Source organism: Acanthopagrus latus, chromosome 16 (assembly GCF_904848185.1).
Source record: "Acanthopagrus latus isolate v.2019 chromosome 16, fAcaLat1.1, whole genome shotgun sequence".
In the NCBI taxonomy this organism is placed as follows: Eukaryota; Metazoa; Chordata; class Actinopteri; order Spariformes; family Sparidae; genus Acanthopagrus; species Acanthopagrus latus.
In genome coordinates this window covers 10,508,999-10,531,522 of record NC_051054.1, presented here as the reverse complement: position 1 = coordinate 10,531,522, position 22,524 = coordinate 10,508,999, and the positions used below count along the sequence as shown (strand labels likewise).

Below are 22,524 nucleotides of genomic sequence, written 5' to 3'. Positions count from 1 at the left end.
AAAAAAAAAGAAAAAGAAAAAAAAAGACATCAAGACAAGTTGAAACCAAGCTCTGCGAAAGAATAATAGGTATATTTTAATGTTTTTGGACAACAGTTAACTTATAGGAAATGAATGTACCTCCTTCTATTTGAACAGGATTGGTGCACTCATGTAAGATGGCTACTTAAATAATAGGTCATGGATCATCAGACCGTATGAGTGCTGTAAGTGACGTGTCAGAAATGTTCTAGCAGACCTGTTTGACTGCTCGGCAGTCAGGAAGGTCATAATTACCACAATTCTAATCATGTGTGCAGTGTGTTAATGTAACTTGACCAAAAGTAGTTTTGGGAAAATTACCCCAACATAATATCCCCGTACACGAACAGTACCCTGGTAGACTTCAAAATGGGGAAGTCAGTGTTATCAGTCCTTAACATTAAGCAGCAGTTCCTGCGAAAGGCTAATTTCATGCATGGTGTCAATGCAATGAGTCAGTTTTTACAGTAACCAAAGCCCTGTGACTGGTCAGTGGTAAAAATCATATGATGCAGGATGTAGATTCAGACTCAGAATCATTTGTTTGATCATCACAACAATCAAACAAAACTGATCAAGAACCAGTCTTACAAATATTCCCTATTTTATCTGAAATAATAATTGATCCATGTTGTAAATTTGCCTTTGTTGACCATCCAGTTTAATTGATGTCTACATCATAAACCACTTATTTTTATTCCACTCTGCTGACTACTGTGACATTTATTCCAATGTTTTTATAAGCTGACACTCAACCTGTTAACTGACCATATAAGACTGTAAACAAATGCTTCTTTTAATTGCCTGACATTACATAACCTGTCCATCCCCTGTCTGGCATTTCAGATAGTTAGTGTGTCATTTCCAGAGTTATAATCTAATAGTCATCATGGTCATGTGCAAGCAGTAGGAAACAAATAAAACACAATGACTTGCAACCAAAAGATGCGAAAGCTACACAAAGAAACCACAGAAAACTGTGATTAAATGGCCATAAATATAGTCGTATGAACAGACGTCTTTACATACTTAACTTAAGCTTTCTCAAGGCCACATGCCCACACAAACCTTGATCTATGTACTTATGAAGATGTCTTATTGTACTGTATTTGTATGGTGCTGACTCATGACCCAATCTGGTCACTTGACTGTTCTTGTAAATGGTTTATAGTGCAGCAGGTACATCACACGCTTTATGTCTGTATAAAGTTACACTTTTAGTTTCTTGATAAAACTCAATATAATGGACACTTTTCAGAGTACAACGCAAATATTTTCAGACCTTTTTTTGGGCAAAAACAAACAAACAAAAAAAATCATAGAGGATTGTGCAAGGAGCCGCTCATCAGCTGTAGTGGAGGGAAATGACTGTGAAGTACTGTACTCTGCACTTTGAAAGTACTTAAATGTTTCTGGAGTACATCAACTCACCTCCACTCTGCAACATTTCAAATTGAAATACTGTACTTTATTCTACTGCAGTTGTTTTTTTTTTCAGATTTTGATTTCACATGGAAAAAAAAAGAAAAGAATCATGAGCTTGTGACATCACGTGGCCTTAAAAATCAGTGTCTGGTTGGCTCCCCTCCTCACGTTTAGACATCTATGAGTTAACTTCTCTCGCGGTTTCATTTAAAATCTGTTCTGAGCCCAACGACATTGAGGCATCCAATCCTGTGCAAACAAAAGGCAAAGATTACAAAAGATCCTTACTAATCATCTCACAACCCCTTAAAATTTATTTTGTGAACCACTGGACTCTCAACATGTACATGAAGTTGATAAATATAAATGTAAATATATCAAAAGCAGCTCTTATGCTTCTATTGTTGTCCTCTATGTGCCAGTGTTATTATCTGGCAAACTATTTGCATTGTTTGTTTTTTTTTGTGTACGAATGCTGTCACCACCTGACTGTAGGACCACGAGACGAGCTGTGAGAGTTCAATGACATCCGTAAACTTTTAGCTTAGCTCTGAGTTTTTCTCTCTCGCCACAACATCTTTATGGTATCACATTGTCACGACTGGCAGGCCTTGTGACACACGCACAGACAAACAGAGAGACAACAGGCCAGCAGGAGGGCAGGAGGGATGTTATGTTAAAAGAAGAATTTACACTGTAGTTCCCATCAGGGTAAACTCACTAGTAAAGTTCCCAGCACTGGTTTCTGCTTTTCTCTCATTATTCAATTTTCTATAAATGTTTTTGTTGACTCAGTATCAAAATAATTATGCAAATGCACTTCTTGACAGTGACATGCAGAACAGTCAAGCTGAAAACAGGATGTGTGCATGGAAACAGAAAGGAAATCTTGAACAACTGTCAATCGAAACCCCTTCATGAATCATGAAAGGGTGGAGGAGAGTTTAATTTATCAGAATGTGTTTACAAGCTAGTACAACTCTTCACAAGTCCTTCACAGAGGTTCACATCATTCGTTTGAGTGTGTGCCTTTTGACATGGTTTGCTCTTAAGTGTTTAAGCAGAAGAGAAAACACCGATGTGGAGGAATTTGACGAGGGTTTCAAATAAAAACCTGATCATTCATGTAAATCAAACAAACCATTCAGGTAAGTGCCACCTACATATCCGAGAAGAAGCGCCTCCATTCTAATGCACTTTCCGGCGTGCCATACTGTAGTTACTAAGGTTACCTCCAAAACAGGTGGGCGACGCCACATGCTGGGACATGCATATGTTGCCGCATCTGTTTGTCTGTTTTACTTTTGCTTTTGTGGAAAAATCCCCACCAGCATGTGAGTGGAATCAGAGAACACTGGAAGAAACACAGAGGTTTTTTTTTTTTTTGACATGAAGGCATCGCGACTCAACTCAGACAAACCGCTGAGTAACTGATCATGTTCTCATCTACATTTCAGTGGTTGAGAAGATAAATCATGAGCCTGATGTTCCTTCTTTTGCTGAGGGTGACAAAATGGGTTTACCAAAAATAATGGCATCATGCGAACTTCTCATAATGCATAAGTCACCCAACCCTGCTTCAATGATTGACTCTGCCTTTCTCTCTCACTTTACGAGCTGCTGACAGCCACCTGACTGGACTTCCAAGTCACAACTGCAGCCGGCTATAAAAGATTGTCACTCTGTCACAGCCCAGCATCACCCTACAGGTTGTTGTACCTCAGGCTTCACCACACATACACAAGGACATAGAGGCAGGTAAGCATAGACAACAACACACACACACACACACACAGACAGACAGACAAGCACACACTTCCTGCGCAAAGAAGAAAACAGAGAGTCTCATAAATAGGAGAAAGAGTTTGAGGTTGAGATGAAAGACTGAGTCAAAGAAACCGGGCTCGAGAGCTGATAAGGAACGTCACGTCAGAGAAACCTTTGCGAGGCAGAGCTGAAGTGAAAGAGTTCACTCTCAACCTGTGTGGTTTCCTGCAAGTCACAGAGGATCTCATTTCTGCTCTGTTCTCTGTCAGGATGAAGCTGCTGCTGGTTGTAGCTGCTGTTCTGGCCGTGGCCAGCTGTGCCAGCTTATCTCTGGAGGACCTGGAGTTCCACGCCTGGAAGCTCAAGTTTGGTGAGTTTCTCTGATTGCGGTCTGATGTCGAACACAGCAGCCTGGATCTTGTTAAGTTTAACCTGCCGGTGAAGCTCAGTCAGTGCTCATTCACACACAGCACGAATATAAAGGTGCCTTCATGTTTTTGTTTAAGATAAGACACAATATACTTGTGGCTAGTGGCTTAAGAGTCCAAAGGTAAAGGAAATTGTCACTCAGTTGGCAAGTAAAGATGAAACAAGATTAAAAGATTATAAAGATATAAATACAATACATATATGACAGTTATATACACTATATACATCTTGATAGATATTCAGCTGTAGTTTATTTTAAGGCTTGCACTTTATTTGTCAGCTAATGCTGTCATGGGAAAAGGAGTTCACTGATCAATAATTCATCACTGATAATTTCCCTCTATGATTCGCAGGAAGGTCCTACAGCTCTCCATCAGAGGAGGCTCAGCGCAAGCAAACCTGGCTCAACAACCGCAAACTGGTGCTGGTGCACAACATCATGGCCGATGAGGGCATCAAGTCCTACCGCCTCGGCATGACCTACTTTGCTGACATGGTATGCCAAAGGAAATGTCACCATTTGTGCCATTTGGTGGGGTACAATGACATTTTTGTATGAGGAGGCTGTCAAGTAACGCTCTGAATTTTTGTCCCTCTTCACCAGGAAAATGAGGAGTACAAGCGACTGATTTCCCAGGGCTGCCTGCGCTACTTCAACGCCTCTCTGCCTCGCCAGGGCTCTACCTTCCTCCGCCTGCCCGAGAGCAACGACCTGCCCACCTCTGTTGACTGGAGAGAGAAGGGCTACGTCACTGATGTCAAGGATCAGAAGCAGTGCGGCTCCTGCTGGGCCTTCAGTACAGTATGTAAAATAGATATAATAATGTCCCTTCTTTTGTTAGTGCAGGAAGCTTTACACCGGTTTTGACACCAATCCACATGTCTCTGTCAGACTGGGTCGCTGGAGGGTCAGCACTTCAGGAAGACTGGGAAGCTGGTGTCTCTGAGCGAGCAGCAGCTGGTCGACTGCTCCACCGACTATGGCAACTATGGCTGCGATGGAGGCCTGATGGACAACGCCTTCAAGTACATCCAAGCCAACGGAGGCATAGACACTGAGGAGTCCTACCCTTATGAGGCCGAGGTAAACAGAAAAAAAGTCACACTGTAAATAAATTTGGGCTGTTTCAACCCTAAAAATGTAAATTAACTTGTACTAGTACAATTTCTTTATTTTCTGTGAAACCAATGGTTACTTTTAAGTGTAATATAGAAAGCACTGTATGTATCATGGCCCTCCATGAAACAGGTGTACAATACAGCCACCTTGTGGACAAAATGTAAAGTGACCCCCCCCCCCCAAACCCCAAAACTTCAGTGAAAAGCAATTTCATGGACTTTTGTTTCCTGATGTACTCCACTCTCATAATGTGTCCCTGTGGTAATAACTTGTCGACTTTTTCCTCGTTATTAGGATGGTCAGTGCCGTTTCAAGCCCGACTCCATTGGTGCCAAATGCACAGGCTACGTCGATGTGAAACAAGGCGATGAAGACGCCCTGAGGGAGGCTGTGGCCACCATTGGACCTGTGTCTGTGGGCATCGATGCTTCTCATGTCTCCTTCCAGCTCTATCAGTCAGGTGAACAGTTTGTTGCCTCTGCCCCAAAAACTTTCTTATCAACCCTGCTGGAAAAAAAAAAACAGGTCTATGCTGTTTTTTTTTTTTCCAGCAGGGAAATGAAGTGGGTTCTGCTCTTCTTTTGGAATCTATCCATGTGTCTGTCTAATCTGCCTTCATGTGTAATTCTAGGAATGTATGATGAGCCAGACTGCAGCAGCACAGACTTGGACCACGGCGTACTGGCTGTGGGCTACGGGAGTGACAACGGAAACGACTACTGGCTGGTAAAGAACAGGTACGCTGGGAAAAAAAAAAAAAAAAGAAAGCTTCTCCAAAAGAAAGTCCAAAATTAATGAATACAAGCAAAGAAATTGTTTAAAAACAGGCCCTTCTATCTCACTGAAATGTGATTGTTTCTGATATTAAGTGTAATGAGATATTTTGACTAGAAATTTGACTAAAATTGTACACTTGGTAAGATTTTGTGTTAACACCCACATTACATTATGAAATCATGGGCCAATCTCCTGCCAACACTCAGACTGAAACCCAAAGTGCTGTTTTCCACCGGCAGCAGCAGTAAGGCGTCTTAATTATAGCTGTGAAAATGAAGTGAAACTCACTCAGGGTGTTGTCAACTTCCCAAACTATCAATTACTAAGAATTGCAGCCATTATTTCACCTCCATCAGAACACAGATCCTTATGCCTCCGCTTGCTGTTGTGGCTATTATGGTGATTATGATTCCGTTTTGTACCGAGCAGCTGAATATTGTTAGTAATTTGTGTGTGTCTGTAGCTGGGGTCTACAATGGGGAGACAAAGGATACATCATGATGAGTAGGAACAAACACAACCAGTGTGGCATCGCGACTGCGGCCAGCTACCCGCTGGTCTGAGCAGGTGAGGACAAACTCAATATCTGTCCTTCCTTTTTTGTCATGCACTTGAAGAAATGTGTGTGTGTGTGTGTGTGTGTGTGTGTGTGTGTGTGTGTGTGTGTGTGTGTGTGTGTGTGTGTGTGTGTGTGTGTGCACCCTGGAGTTTATCACCCATTAACTGGTTGCTGTTCATTTGATTTTTTCAGGGTCCAGGGCTCAGCTCAGCGAGGAGGAGAACGATGACATAATTTCACTTTGATTTCATAGACTTCAAGAAACTGAGTTATAGAACAACATGTCTGTTTGTTGTGTTTGTCTTTTTTATGAAGATTGTAAATAAATGTAAAGAAAATGTTGACTGATACTTGAAAAATAATTGATTTTGTTGTGATTTTGTTGATCTTCATTGTCCACCTTCATATTACTGCAGATATCACCAGTGCATTGTTATTCGGCTGTAAAGACTGCAGTGTCCATCTGTTGGTCCGTCCATGCACCAATATTGTCCAGACTGAAATATCTCAGTAACTATTAGATGGATTGCTGTGACATTTTGTACAGACATTCAAGTCAAATGTCAACTTAAACTTTCTGTGACAGGGTTGATATTGATTTTTAAGTGCATGTCTGCTCATTTATTGATGTTTGCCCCCTTAAAATACCTCTAAAACCTCGGTAATCACACAAAATCTAGCTCAATCAACTGGTCAGACTTTAAGATTGTCCAGCATTTCTGTTTCTGTTTCACTGTCAACAACACAACTCTGGAGTTTCACAGCAATATAGCATTGCAGCGTTCTCCTAAACAGTAGATGGGGTTTTAAAACATAAAAAACAACTGAAAAAAAAAACCTCATCTGGTGTAATCCAAGTTTGTGGAAGCCTCGCGATCCTGATCTGATTTGAAAAGTGCAGTCGAGCTAATGCACCCACTTTAAACAAGGTGTGGGCTAACGCTTTTAGTTTTTAGCTGAAGATATCTGCTTAAAAAAACACCTTTTCAAATCAGTTTGGGAGATTTGTTTTACACCTTATACAAGAATGCTATACTGCTGCAAAGATCCAGAAACGCTTTGTGGACTGCAAGGCTTCACTTGACTATCCACCGGCATGGGCGGTGAGTGAATGACTGAATTTTCATTTTTGGTTGAACATGTCCTTTAAATTGTATTTTTTTGTGTGTGTGTGTGTGTGTGTGTGTGTGTGTGTGTGTGTGTGTGTGTGTGAGTGTAGCTTTACCAAAATTATGTCAAGTCATAGTCCATGCGTGTATCAAACAACCCACAATGCTCCTGACGCATCGTATCAGCATCACTCTGCAGTTGCATGCAAATAAACAGGATGAGTCTCGCGACTGACGCTGGCGATTCAGCATTATTCATGACAAAGTGAGTCATGGTCAAAGGTAAACATAAACTCTGGAAGGAAATGAGCCACTTGACTTAGTCACTTTCCACAGTACTGTACAGTATAAATGCCAATGAATATGTGCTCACATCTATAGTGAATATATAAAATACAACTGCCTCAAGTGACTCAAATAGCTTCAGTTTAACCGTATGCCCTCAGTATACATTAAAGGGGCATTCGGCATCATAAATATACCTGCTTCAGTCAAGCTGGCTGAGAACTTTGCTTGAAGACACATTGAGTGTTTGAAGATAACATATATCTGGAAGCATAGATTTTATCCTCTTAGCTTGGGCTTTTTTTAATGTCATATCTGAATTCACTGCTTACACCAGTTGTGACTGATATAAATTATTCACTAAGAACAACTGTGTTTGTTGTTCAAACAGTCTCGAGGCTCAGATATCGCGTCTGATACCGACTGTTTTTTCTGCGGCCGTCGGCCTAAAAAACCTCAGGCCAAAGATAAAAGCTGAGGGCAGATTCAGAGGTGGAAAATTCATTTTGGTTCATTTTGTCTACTCTTTTTTTTCCTTTTTTGTTTACTTGGATAGCATCTTATATTCCTGTATAAGCTTCCTCTTTTATTTTTTCTTTTGCCTTCTGTGGTTTGTTAAAGGTTATCTCAGACCCATTGTTCATATGCAGGCAGGGATGCTGCCGCAGAGAAGTAGAGGTAGAAGTGGAAACATATCCGGGCAGCGAACGTGACACGACAACAGAGCTGAAGAGCAAGTGAAATTAAACACTTCTGCGGTCAAAACTCTTGTCAGATGTGGTAAAAAAAAATAAAAAAAGCCATTATGTATTTTGACCTCTCTTGGCGTCAGTGCATCTCACTGAGTATCCTCTCTTCCCGTCACTTCCTCCCCTCTTGACACTTGATCCAGACATCCTTGATAATCAGCTTCCTTATTTCTGCAATCACAGTGCTGGAGAAATACGGAAATGACAGAAATGTATATTTTCGTCCTTATCTCTCAAAACTGCTCATTTACCACATGATTCTGAATGTGGGAATGACTTGATCAATTACCAGAATGAAATGTGCTCATAAAAATGAGTCAGATAATTGAATACAACCACATTTTCTCTGCCTGTGCCGTGTTGTGATGACTTTTAATGGATCCCATCTTTGAGCAACGAAATGTCACTTCTTGGAGAACGATGGTTGTTTGTCGTTTTTAATCCCCGGTTTGTTCGACACCGATGCCTTGTATTACCGTCCGGCTGCCACCAAAAGCGTCAGTATTTGCTGTTCTGGGGATTAGACTCAACAATCAAGTATTTTTTTTCTCTGGGAGGTTACATTTTCTTGCGTTAACTGTAGTTTCATATGAAATTACCGCATTCTGTGTTCAGTTCTGTTGACATCTTTTCAGTCCTCTCTAAGCTAACATTCAATTCTCACTTTTTCATCTGTCTTTTTTCTTTTTTTTCTTTTTTTTAAATACACAGTCCAGCTACTCAGGTATGTATCATCTGTTTCACCTTTTTTCTATGACACCAATTAACTTCTCCCATCAAGGTCAAGAGAGCACACTAACATTGTTTCCAGGGTAACGCTGAACCCACTCTGGTTCAGTATGCACGCCACATGTGTGTAAAGTAATACACACATATCTAAGTAATACCATAATGGAAGCCGGCCTTCTTACAGAAGTAATTTGTTATGCTTAGGGGTTTTGCGTGTAATCCAACTAAACAGCAGTACTTAAGTCATTATTCTTACATCTCCATTGAACCTTAGGCTGTGCAAGGTTGCTTTACTCATCTGTAATCCATGAAGTCGGCTATAAATACATTAACAATGCTTGAATTTATTTTGCTAATTTGTCACAGGCTATTCAGCTTTGCTGTGTTTAATTTTACTGCACGCAATGAAGCTGAAGAAAGTTCTGCGCACCAGTGGCAGAACACAGTAACAGACGTCGCTGCGTACTTCCTCTGGATTTAGACATTTCTTAATTTGCTGGAAGAAATAATGAAAAAAAATAGAAAACGTTGACTTTTCTCACAAAAGTCAACGGTGAGAAAAATGATTGTTCTTCTCTTCCCATGAGGGAGATGACATCTGTTTTAATCATACACAATAGTTACCCCAAATTTAATTAATGAACTGACATTAAGTGGTTGTAATTTTCTCCCCATTCTAAATGTCACATTAGGTCTGGTTGTGAAAATATTTGAAGGGAGGTGGAAAAACACGGAAAGGAGGGGGAACATATTAGGGATTTAATCAGCTTGTGTGACAAAATGTGACCTTGACATCTTACTTTTTCCTCCCTCGGCTGAGGCAGCAGCAGCAGCAGCAGCAGCAGCAGCAGCAGCAGCAGCGAGATCTGCCACGTGGCAGCAAACAGGCACAGGCAACATAATTGAAAGAGAGATTTATATTATCTTTTGTCAGGCGAGTCTCGTAACTGCAGACCTGGAGAGAGAGAAAAAAACATTTCTGCCACTTTATCAGCACCGCAGTATGACAGAATCCAGCCAATTAGGCCTGAATGATTGTTATCCAGTGACATTATCATCATCATCCCTTTTATTTTTGGGGAGTATGAAGGAGGGCATTAGAAACTGGAAAAAGCAAAGATGAAAAAGCTCCCAGAAAGACACAAAGGGAAGCAGAAGGAGGGCGCGTAAGAGGTGAGGCAAATTAATTGGTTTTGCTAAATCCTCCTCAAACAGCAGAAGCCAATGTGGTTCCACAAAAGGCCATTACCGGTAATCAATTTAAATCTGTTTTACCCTTCCCAAGGAAACCAATTAGGCAATTTAATTTGGCTGTTCTGATTCACAGCATAACCACAGCACAGGATAGGACGTCCAATTCGCATCATGCAGAGAGGGACAAGCGAAAACACTGGGAGGTGTAGCTGGAACAAACACAGCTATTGATTGGAGAGGAGAGGGGAGGAGAGAGATCCGGGGAAGAGCGAGAACAAGGATGATGAAAGTGGATTTTGTTTAGAAAAAAAAAAAGTGATCCTGCTGCGTCCATTTAAAACTGGCTCAATGATTAAAGTTAATCGCAAGTTCAGCTTTGGGCTGTCTCAATACACTTAAGATCAGTTTTTCAGTAAGCGTGACTCATTTAAAGCAGTTTTGGCCAAAGGAGAAGCGCCGTTTTGAGGTCACTAGATGGCAGTACTCGACTGCTGATGATTATCTCGGCAGTTTGGGCCGCTGCGGCCTGGCTGGAGCTATGCAGAGCTCTGGTTCAAAGTCAAACATGTTCCTTTGGATTGTCACATGCCCTCCACACATAGATGACATCCATGTAAGCACACATACACTCTGAGGCTGCATTTCCCTGCACCAGTGAGCCCATTACACTGTGACAAACACACACACACACACACGCACACCGTATACTGAATGTCTGCTTAATCAACAATGTCACCACACAATTTCAGTAGATTGGCTGTTGGGTTGGTGTGGAGGAACGTGTCAGTCAGCCGTGTCAGCCATCATAGCGAACAATCAGTTCGTCCGATGGGGGACCGGTTTCTGCGCCCATGCATTATCCATCTCCCATCATGCCTTTCCGCGCGCAGCGTACAAGCACGTGTGTGGCGTGGCTGCGCGGGGGGAGATTCGATGTCAACTGGTTTGTCATGGTAATGGGGAACATGTGTGATTGTGACAGACAGGAGTTCTGGATGACTGCACACTAGACTCGTGCACGCACACACACGAACACACGCACAGGCATAATGCATACAGAAATCATCGAGAGTGAACAAGAGCAGAACTGCATGAAAAATGGCTTAAATTACTTTATAAATACTTCATGGTTCTGAAATGAATCCAGACAGGAGGCCAATAATCCATAATCACCCCTCCTTTTACTCTTTCCTTCCTTATCTTCAACCCTTTTTTCTTTTCCCGGTCTCATCGCTCCATCCTCCTCCAGCCAGCTGCGTTTCTTGGACGGGGCTCCTGGCTGCGGCCTGATCGAGGCGAGAGGAGCTAACCGTTTGAGAAAAGCAGTTCTGGCAAGGCCAATTACACGCAGACAAAGCACTTTGCATGTTATTGTGTTAGGGATTCATGCTTGATTGACTGAATGGGTTCTAATGAGGCTGGGGAACGACGTGCAGGAAAGGAAGAAACACTCCCCCAGCTTCCCTGATGGATTGATTCACTCGTGCACCGGCGTAGACAAAGCGCACGCGGGCACAAGCGCACGGTCGCAGCGCAGAGGTGTGCTCACAGCGGAGACGCAAGCAAATCAACTAACACAAACAGCAGCTCCACATCTCGGGTTACAGCGATAAAGTTGTGAGAGTGTGCAGTGGGTGGCAGATGAAGAGGAGATAGAGGAGAGGCAACCTCCTGTATTGCCTCTGCAGATGCTCCTATGTGAAAGCCTCACTCCCACTGGCATCCTTTTATAATATCACTTCACTAGGTAGTGTTGGATATAGCAACAGATGGATTGGTAAAGCCTACAGCAGCGATAAAAAAAAAAGAAAAAAAAAAGTAAAATAAAGTCAGCCGTTATTCTTGTTGGGCCGGTATAACAGATGTTAGTTTTATTTCTGTGCTGGTTTGTACGCTGGACTTCGACTCCATTAGGTTTCACATCTTTGAAGTAGTGTTTTTTGTTTTGTTTTGCTTTTTTTTTTTTTTTATTCTCAGCGGAATGAAAGTTGAAACGGATATTACTAGCCACAGGCTAATGAGAATCACGAATGCGAGCTATGATGTTCGCACGATCGCTGTCAACAACACAGTAATAGGAAATGAAATTAACTTGCAACCCAGGTCTGGTGTATGGATCTGAAAAAAAAAAAAAAAAAAAAAGCGGATATGTAAGAAGTGGGGCAGTGCAAAGTAGAGAGAAACTGCGAACCCTAAACCTGCAAGTTTTCAAATGTTTACATCGTGAGTCATTAGTAAACAAGGCCAGGCATTTAGCTAGCATTGTTAATCATCTGTATAGCTTTCATCTCAGTGACTCAGCTCCGAACACTGAGACAGTGGCGGACTCAGGACGTTTGAGGGGCCAGGGCAGAAAAGAATAAGAGGAGCATCTGATGTATGTGGTGGGGCACCAGTGTGCAGAGAGGGCACCCGAGAGGGCACTTGGTCATGTTACATCTATCATCGGGGAATCCAAGAGGGTACCTTCGCAGCGTTTCTTCCAACATGGGGCCACCAGGGGCACACGCACACACACACACACACACACACACACACACACTCAGTCACCTGGAGAATACCTCCTCCTTCTTCACTCTCTTCTTCTTTGTCCTGCTTTTCCAGCGGCTCCACCTGCACATCTCCTTCTCTCTTCCACATCCCTTCTCATTCATCATTTCTCGTTTGCCCCTCCTCTCCCCCCTCGCTCTCTCTCTCTACCTCGTCCATCTCCCCTGCCGTTCCGAGGTCAGGGTGAGGGGTCAATTGCCCGGGCGCACCGCAGAGCCCGTTCTTGAAGGCGTGTAGCTGTTGTAACTGTCTCTTTTGCTTTATATCGCCCTGACAACTCTTTTTCCCGCAGAGGGGCGGCCTCACTTTCGCCTGCAGCTCATGTACGTGTGCAGATGAGTTTTCCGCACGCACGTCGGCGTGCGAGCATGTGTGGGCGGATGCCTCAGTCCTTTGTCTGCCCCCTTCTGCACCACCCCTTGTTTGTTTGCCCTGTTATCTCTCTCCAGCTCTCCTCCTTGCCTGACCTTTTTTCTCTCCCTGCCTTCCCTCCTCCATCGATAGCCAGAGCTAATAAGGCAATTAAAGCCTAATTAAAGGAGTCTTCAGAGAGAGGGAAGGTCTCGGGCAACTTCACGAGGGTAAAGGAGCGCTGTGTTTACTCCTGTCTCCGGTGAGCTCTCCCTCACTCTCTCCTGACCGCCACAGCAAAAAGTTTTACGGAGATAATGAAAGGCCCGAGGAACTGTGCACACAATCCCGTCGCCATTCTACAAAGTCTGCAGAATCATTCCCGTATTTTTAGTGAAATCGAGAAACGGTTAACGCGAGCTAACTAGCTAATTTGTTCAGCTTCAAGTGTATTTATCCAACCGGTGTCAGCCCACTCATTGTTGTCAAATTTGCCAGCGCAGATCAAAGGGCCCCGGGCGGCGTGTCAGCCAGGTTACCTCTGCCTGGCACTCTGAATCAAAGTCACGGATTAAGGAAAAAGAAATGAGGGGAGGGCGGGGGGGCGGTTCAAGGCCACGTGACACAATCATCCTCTCCTCGGGATGTGAGCCGCTCATCACAGAAAAAAAAAAAAGGGTCTGCGATGGATCTTTGGTGTTGTTGATCCACATACATTCCATCCCGTCTCTTACATCCCCGTTGCATACGATCACGATGGGCACTTGTAGTCTGAAACAAAATCTTTACCCCTGATTTAGAAGGCACTTACAATGCATTAGCCTTGTGGTAATTACTAGAAACTCAATTAGAAGAAACCGCTGAAGACCAAGACCAAACTGGAGGGCTTAAGCTGCAACGCTGGTAAATGGATTTGGAGTTAATTTAGTGAGTCAGAGGGTGAAACAGCCATCAGTGATGTTTTAAGCCGCGGCAAGCAACCTGAGCGCTCAGAGCTCTGTACCGTAGGCTGATCTCCTCTGTAGTCTGCTCTCAAATGGCATTCAGCTTCACTCTGAGTTTGAGTGTTACATTAAAATTGCGCTGGGGAATTTACTTCACGCGCACGGGGGACCGTCTGCGGGCTCGTGCGCCTGACAACTCCATCATTCAGCATTTCTATATTGGAATATTATTTCTCAGTGATGTTTACACAAGTGTAGCGGTTACTGTCTGAGCCTCAGGTCCTGTTCAGGGTGAGGAAGTATATTTTATTCATGGATCTTTGTATGTTCTCTAACATGCCTCGGGGCATTTTTATGACCTTAAGCAGTGTCTGTCTGTTTCTGGTGGAGATCTGTATTTGGAGTGCAAGTTCTGTCTCCGCTTCTGCTGATGTGTCGAACCGAGCTGACACTATATATTTAGGACCAACACCAATACTGTGTTAGTACACCGTGCAGGATTTTCCTAAAAACAACGTAAAAATGTGTAGGCTCGTACAAAAATTGATCCCTCTCAAACATCAATTATGATCCACTAGAAGTGTTTGGAGGCGTCTGTAACTGTGAAAACCCTGCTCTCTTCCTGTAGTTTCCTTTTTATAGTATTTTGCTCTGTTCGGGACGTTTCTAGGCGACAGCGATTTTGGATTCTTGAGTCTCATTACCAGGGGAGCCACCAACCCAAAGTGTCAGTATTTGACAACAAACGTTCATTGCCAGATCAGTTACTGCACCTGGTGTGTATGCAAACACCAAGGGATAAAGAAGTCACTGCTGGAAAGACGGCCCTTGCATAAAGCTGGGCTGCCTATACTGCAGAGAGGTGCAAATATTTATGAAACTGGTGCTTCATGACCAGAAAAAAAGGAGAAAAGGGGCTTTGTTACTCACGTTTTCTGAAAAAGAAGACAGCCTGCAACAACTAACCCACTGATGGGTGAAGCACTGCAAGTTGGGCACATTTTCTGTTAAAAGAATCCTTTAAATATAAAATGAAATACTTGTGACAAACACATCTACTGAGTGGGACATTTTTTAAAAATGGGAAATACACTTTTCCCATTTTTTTTCTCATTTTCCATTAATCTAAAGACTATTATTTGTGAATGTAGGATCTACAAAATGTCAGTTACAAGAACTCCAAATGGATTTTTCTGAACTTGAAAATACCTCATACTGTAATAATGCAATGTAATGTAATCAGTGTGGTGAGTACTTGATAACATGCCCAGTAACACTTTGATAACAAGTTCTGTAAAGATGACTGAAATCATATGAATTGTAATGAACACTTGGATAATGGGCCAAGACTGCACATATGAGCTGTATATAAAAGGAATCCAATGAACATTTCTGTGAGAAAAAAGGGATTAACCAGCTCTATTTGTCATTTCTGTAACACAATTTCTCATTATTTATTGGCTGACAAAGTAACAGATGCCATTATATTTGAGCTAAACTAAAATCAGCCAATAAATGTAGCTATGCTAATGTATCGGTCAGGCTCTAGTGGGTTGTATGTGCGCCTCAGACACCCTGTACATGTTGGGACTTTAAGGTAGAGCAAGCTGGTATGAAGTCACATTCCATATTGGACCATCTAAATCCATGGAGAGAGCGGTACAGTGAGCAGATGGACCGCACGCTGCAGAAAGAGTGGGTGGTGAAGTCTGCATGTCCCTGTACGGGTGTCCGTGAATGCTCCTATTGGTGCCAGCATGTGTGTTGGTGTCTGTCCGTGTGAGTGTGTGTGTGTGTGTGTGTGTGTGCGTGTGTATGTGTGTTTTTTTTTTCCACGTAGGTGCTACTGCAGGATCTTGGCTTTTGCCTAAATTTGTGTGCGAGAGAGTGTGGCTTGTGTGTGTGTGTGTGTGTGTGTGTGTGTGTGTGTGAGTGTTGCAGGCTAGTGAGTGGGTGTACATCGTGAGAGTACTGCTGTGCCTCCCTCTCCTGGGGACCAGATGGTGAGCCTGTCCCTCCACACGACTGTTTCTGACATCATCACTCTAAGACAATGGGCAAGAAAGAGAGAGAGAGAGAGAGAGAGAAAACATTCCTAAATTATTAACTCATGTAGTCAGTTCCATGATTTTATAAACATGTTCTTTGAAGGCTCTTTCATCCCAATTCCACATTAACCTGCCAAGTTGTCCAGTGAAATTGCTAACTTGAGCTAACAGCAGTAGCATTAAAGACAGAACTTCTGTCTGGTGTTGACACAGTTTGAGGCAGTATGAGCCAAGTTGCACTCTGGGTAATGTGGCACCACATTTTCAATAGGAAGAAGAATGCAAGACAAAATGGCAATATCTCTGGCCCTGCTGTATCACTTTTGATCATTTGTTTTAGAACTGTCCATGATGGCAGTGTGACACTAGATCTTGTAGACCAAACTTGGCATCCACATTACCCTCAATGCAACTTGATGTGTGAAACTGAGTTTCCCTTTACTACATGAATGTCATGTCAAGTTCAGGGGCTGCACAAATTACATCCATGGCCTGTAACCAACCAACGCTTTCTTGAAGGTTTATTTAGATTGAAACATTGAAGTTGTGTTCTTTTTAAACAATGACAAAGTTAATTCAATCTAACTCACAAGACCGAAATATAAACTAATGCACTGCTAAACTAAAAGCATCCAGGAATCATCATCAAAATTGCATGGCTGCCTCCGCCTCAGTGCATGAAGCTGTGTGTGACTGGGTGAATGAGACAAGTGATTCAAAGCGCTTTGAGTGGTTGGAAGAGCAGAAAAGTCCATTAACCATTTAAAATGGACCTGCGTCAAGAGTCCAAAAGTAAAAGTCCTCATTATAGAAACGCTCCAGTGTGTTTCGGTACGTCTAGTTAAAAGCAATGCGACAGCACTGCAATAAATCCTGTCTTCAAGTAGTTGTGATTTAACATATTGATCACTTTGTTCGGCTGTTGTATTTTGTTGAGTTACATTGAGAGATTCCTCATATTCAATATCTGAATGTAAATGACATATTTGAAACTATTTAACCACATTTCTAGACAAAGCAAGAGAATAATTACAAGTTATATACTGCAGCTGAGGTAAAAAGGACGTGGATGTGATTATTCTGCTCAACCTGATCCATCCCATACCGCAGCAGGATGGGGCTTTGGCTAATTATCTTCAATGAGGGATTACAACTCTATATTGTGCTCTTTCTTGTGTTTCCTGCGCTCGCGATTAATTATAGATTAGAACAAAAGCTTTTGCTTTATTTTAAATACAATTATAGCTGTTAGGTTTTCAGAAAAAATGACAACTTAAAAGGGAAAAGCTGTCATGTGTAAGACTGGGAAGAGTCCCGAGCACAGTGCATGTAAAAGCTAAAACAGTCAGACAGGAGCGCTTGATCAGCACTCGTGATAGCGCCTCACTTTTCCCATCATGCCGGTGTTCGAGCGCATGCTGTGCAATATGACGGGGACAGGTGTGCAAATTTGCCACGGGGAGCTTATCACCAGCCACACTCCCTCGGCTCACAGGCCGGCGCTGCCTTGTGAGGCTCTTTTATTCCACATTTTCCTCAAGAGTGTCTAATTGTGTGCGATGCTGCGGTGGTGGCAGTACGCTGAATGACAATGCGTGTCTCAGCAACATCATGGACTCAAGTCCACTCATGCTTATTTGATTCATTTGTGTACATGGAGCGAACAAAAAATAATGCTCCACTGTAACAATGATGTCCTTCCATACCTCCATCTGTTGAATTTGGTCTCAATATGGAGATGGAAAAAACTGCATATGGAGGCTAGATGATAGTAAATGTATCTATAATCTGCAAATTACTGTATCTCTTGGTTAAGTCTTGCAAAACTCACAGCTGTGGAAGCGATACAGTGGCTTTCAGTTTGAGCGCTTGTAGCCTTAACTCCTCCAATATTCCCACAATCCCTCAGGTCCAAAATTACAACTGGTCTTCAGTGGATTGAGACTCAGCTCATCTATATAAAGGTCATACGTGACTATTAATGAGTATCTTTGTCCCGGTCTCCGTCTCTGGAGCTCGCTAATTGAGCTAGCATCTCTTCCCCTACATCCCTTGGATGTATGTGCCGACCTACGGAGAGGCAGATGACAAAAGTGTGTCTCTCTATCTTTTTTTTTTTTTTCAAGCGACGCCGCTAACTGCGATGGTGTAGCTAAATGAGGCCTGTGATGGACGTCGTGCCAGACAGAGGCGTCCAAGCCCACCGCTTCCCCTTCCCTCACCGCCTGGTGTGCAGCGCAATGGCCAATCAACTGCTCACACAAAGGAGGAATTAGCATATTCTCTGGCACAAAATCACTGCCTTAATTGCAGCTGCATTGAGCCCGTGTTCTCCACACCTCCTCTCCTCTCTTTCGCTATCCATTTTTTTCATATATCTTTTTTTTTTCTTTGCACCCTCTGCATCACCACCAGCCTCTCCAAGTGTGTGTTTCTCCGTTAGTCGTCCACGTTTCACTTCGCTCCCCCTCCAATCATTCAGTCTTCATCAGACGGCTATTGTGCAGGCTCGGGGGGGAAAGATGGGGGCTGGGAATGTGTTTGGCATGCCGTACTATAGGAACAAGGTTGTCAGTCTCAAATGATGCTCTCATAATCAGCACATTGGAGCTGGGCTGCTGCACAGAATGACAATATCAGCCTGGCGGTATGTACATTTCTGTGGTCTCCCTTTTGGCCTGTCAATCTTCCATTATCGCTCTCTGTTTGCGCTGCCTCTCACCGCTTCTCCTTCGATCCCAACGTTTTTTTTTTTTGTTTGTTGCTTTTAGTCTCTCTATCCGTGCTGCGTTTTCTGGCTTCTTGTGCAAATTTCCTTTCTGCTGCCTGCTGCCTTGCTTTGCCTCCAGTGTTTCATCTCCATCTTTCGCTACTGTTTGTTTTGTGCTCCTGCTCGCCAGCCAACCCCCCCACCCCGTCTCGGTTTACTCATTTCTGCCTTTTACCTTTCTCTCTTGATCTCTCTTTCTTCTGTTAATTAGAGGCAGCAAAAGAGCAAGGTGGGACTTAAGAGGTTTGTTTAATTCTAGTTTTGTTTGCTAAAAACTGAACCAGCTGTGCTCGGAACACCACTTGAATGTCCTGAAATGCCTACTAAGATCTTTTTCACCATTTCCCCCCACTGATAATACACTGTAAAAAAAAAGACTTTTCACACTTTTATGGTAAAAGGGTTTTTGCACCACTGATTTTATGGTTCAGGCTGGAGTGTGATTTGCAGTGTTAATGAAAGATGGCAAATTTTAGTCATCAACACAATAGTAAGCAGATTAAACAGTGCTAAATTTTTTTTTTTTTTTTTTTTTTTTTTTTTTACAAGAAATCAAGGCAAAAATCACAGTGTTGGCTTAAATAAATATAACAGTACATTTAAGTTATAGACAAAGTGTAGTATTTAACAGTAAGATAACGTATTTCTTCCAGAAAAAAGATGTAAAAATCATTATTTATTTAAAGTATTTCACTGTAAAGAAACCCTAAAATCTACATATACTTCTATACAGTCTATAAAGTAACGAGGTAAAACACAAACCTCAGATATGATTATAAACCAAGACAATCCTTCAGTGTCACTGTTACTGTCTACACTGACTATGATCCTTCAAAGTTCCCCCACCCAGATCTCCCCCCAACACTGTCATATTCATAATATATAGTGAATCTTCTCTCACACTGTCACGCTTGTACGTCTGCCTCCTAACTCTGTTATCATCACTGGGCTCAAGCAACTATCACGGCTAACGCTGTCACACCTTTATCTCTGCCGCCCCGTACTGTCACAGTCGCGGCGTGTCTGTCTACCTCTGTTGTTGCTTGTAGTTTGTCTCCCAGCATTGCTGTTGTGGTAGCAGTGTTTATTCTGCCAGTCAAAGACGCGGCAGAGAGAGAGCATCACTCATGCCTGTGTTGTGGAGAGAAGGCTGTGGGGGGAGAGAGAGAGCCAGACAGAGAGAGAGAGAGAGAGAGAGAGAGAGAGAAAGAGAGAGAGAGAGAGAGAGAGAGAGAGAGAGAGAGAGAGAATGAGAGGTAGCAGTCACATTTCAGACTGTAAAAGAGTCCCAGGTGGTTTACACAGTTGTGCGTCGTAGATAAGCTGGGGTCTTGACTGCTGCTATGCAGAATTTCCATACAGTTGGGAAACCCGTGCCACGACGCAGGCACGGCTCAAGTGGTTTCACGTCCAGTGAGAAAGGGGGTATAAGGTCCACGTACACTGCAAGGCACTGAGCCAGGTCAATTACTCCTCTGGAATATTTAAAACGGAGCAACAGAGAACATAAAAATGCTCACAGAGGTAAAACGCCTCGTGATGTTATCTATCAAGGTAAGTGTTATTCTATATTGCAGTATCAGTATGTCTCAATACAGTATATTTTCCGTTTATGGATAAAACAACTACATAGGAAAATCTGATGGCTAATCCGGCAAATTAAATTAAAGACTATGGCATTGATGCAAAAGTCGTAAAAGTCCAATATTGCCATAAAGCAGTCTGGCTCACTGATTTGCAACATTACCCTCAAGAGTCTCATACAACCAGCGATATTAAAGGGATATAGTAGCAACCATAATATCAGTCTCACATAACCAGACCTCCACGGGGCTGTATCAGTGCCAGGGAGGGCTGGCTGCACCCATTATCATTCTGGTACAGGAGGCAAATAAAGCATTGGCTTGTTTGTGTTTCCTTAGACCAATCACTGTTGTCTTAGGAGGTTCTGAGCCTTAATGATGGATAGCGATGGTTTTTAATATGGGAGAAGGTGATCCCTGTATTAAATGACTAAATGCCAGCAAATAAAAAAGGTAAGAGCTGCTAGCTGGTTTAGGTTTTGGCGACCACGCTGGTGTCAGTGTAACCTGCCATTTTCAGTGTGCAGGCTGCTAGCTCAGAGACTGTTGTTTCCTGTTGAGATGAGGATTTCAAAACAGTAACACTTAGATTGCAGAAGTGAGAACACAATGCGGCCAATGGCAGGCTCATGCCAGCAGCCTTCCTCCTGTGAGACTACCACAATATAAATGGTCTTATCAATGTAATGTATGATCAGTCATCTGAAGAATATGTGTAGAAACAGCCAGATAAAAATTGGCTGCCGGCCTGACCAGTGTGACTCATAGTCTTGGGTGGATATCCAAGTGAAGTGCCAATCCTCAAGCATTCAGTGATAATAAGTTCAACTGGATTTGTTTAAGAAGAACAGTGGATCATGCAAATCAATGTCAAGTATGTGTAAAGCTTTCTTCAAAAGAATTAAGGTCCAACAAACCATGCCTCATGTCCTTTTTATCGTGAGAACTGACACAGACTGACAGTTTTAGTCGGACAGGCTATTCCAGTTGAACTATTTCAGTTACCTTGCAATGCAGCTGCAACCTGCGAGGGCTGTCTCAGCGGGGTGACATGTGGATTCTGCCATGTGTAACATCCAAGATGGCACAAAGTTTCTTCTTCACTCAACAGCTGCTCTGTTGCATTGCGCTCACTACTGCCAGTGGTGGCAAGAAGCTATACTACAACCCCCAGTAATCCTGTATCAGTGGTAAGCATATAAACTAATTTCACCCAACTGTTAATTTGTCGGTTGTCGGCTCCTCATTTTGTTTGAAACAAGCAATTCCTGTAATGTGAAATCTTTCACTTTAGCACCCTCGTTAACGTTAAGCCATATAATCCCTTGATTAATCAAGATACTTTATATTGAGTAAAATTATTGCTTCCATTCATTAGGGACGCTCTGTTATTCTCTCTCCACATTGGTGTGTTTTTTATCATCACTTGGTTAAGCTCAGGACTCTGTGAACATGATATTCAGATGTACGCTTATATTAGCTGGCTTACAGACACATGTAATTATCCAAACCTTTGCAATTTGCACTAGCAAAGGTAATACGAGTGCTTGGTATTGGTGTAATAAATAACTTTCAAAGCTGAACCTTCAAACATGATGACGGCAGTTTCTATGGCCTTCTTCTTCCACTGCCTCTTTGATCAATTCAAAGCGTGGTGAAATCCCACACCAATTACTCTAAAGCTAACCCTGCAACGTCACAAATTGCTTTGTTATTAGCGTATCAAGTCCGTTATGATTACAGTGCCGTAGTACAGCATGGGGAATTGAATCCCAAACATATTCTCTTCTTTTGCCACATAAAGAGTAAGTAATTCCACATGTCCATGCTCTCTGTTGTTCCCACTGACAGTTTAACAGCGTAATAGAATGGTTTGTGAAATTGTGGGCATAATATAAAAATAATTGTAAAACAGCCAGAGGACATTTATGGTTAGATGTTGTGGGAAACATATCGCTGCTTTTTATATCGTGGAGGTCAAAGTTAGGACAACAAATATGAGAACATGCCGCATTTTGAATAATAAAAACCACAGCGTGAGGTGGATGATTCTCTTTCACCTGCTTTTTACTGTGGATGTACAGTGCAACCTTGTTCAGGAAGCTTGCAGATAA

The 22,524-nt window shown here is 42.6% G+C and overlaps 1 protein-coding gene and 1 long non-coding RNA gene across 2 annotated transcripts; one reads left to right on the top strand and one right to left on the bottom strand.

Annotated features, from left to right (window-relative positions):
• Nucleotides 1-3,143: 3,143 nt before the first annotated feature.
• On the top strand, nucleotides 3,144-7,310 carry ctsl.1 (cathepsin L.1). The gene is made up of 9 exons (XM_037072802.1): nucleotides 3,144-3,204; nucleotides 3,483-3,583; nucleotides 3,996-4,138; nucleotides 4,247-4,444; nucleotides 4,535-4,726; nucleotides 5,057-5,222; nucleotides 5,394-5,499; nucleotides 6,003-6,106; nucleotides 6,291-7,310. Exons 2-8 carry the CDS (start codon nucleotides 3,484-3,486, stop codon nucleotides 6,100-6,102), a joined length of 1,005 nt encoding a protein of 334 aa, XP_036928697.1. The 5' UTR covers nucleotides 3,144-3,204; nucleotide 3,483; the 3' UTR covers nucleotides 6,103-6,106; nucleotides 6,291-7,310.
• Nucleotides 7,311-15,142: 7,832 nt separating this feature from the next.
• On the bottom strand, nucleotides 15,143-21,540 carry LOC119004805. Its single transcript, XR_005070313.1, has 3 exons — nucleotides 21,416-21,540; nucleotides 19,859-19,977; nucleotides 15,143-16,054 (listed from the first exon to the last, which is right to left on the bottom strand). It is a non-coding gene; the product is annotated as an uncharacterized LOC119004805 (long non-coding RNA).
• Between the last annotated feature and the right edge of the window lie 984 nt (nucleotides 21,541-22,524).

Excerpts from the sequence above, each read along its gene's own strand:
- ctsl.1 (XM_037072802.1), top strand. The coding sequence starts at position 3,484 with ATGAAGCTGCTGCTGGTTGTAGCTGCTGTTCTGGCCGTGGCCAGCTGT. Across the intron at positions 4,139-4,246 it reads TGACCTACTTTGCTGACATG|GAAAATGAGGAGTACAAGCG; the intron begins GTATGCCAAAGG and ends CCTCTTCACCAG. Across the intron at positions 4,727-5,056 it reads CCTACCCTTATGAGGCCGAG|GATGGTCAGTGCCGTTTCAA; the intron begins GTAAACAGAAAA and ends CCTCGTTATTAG.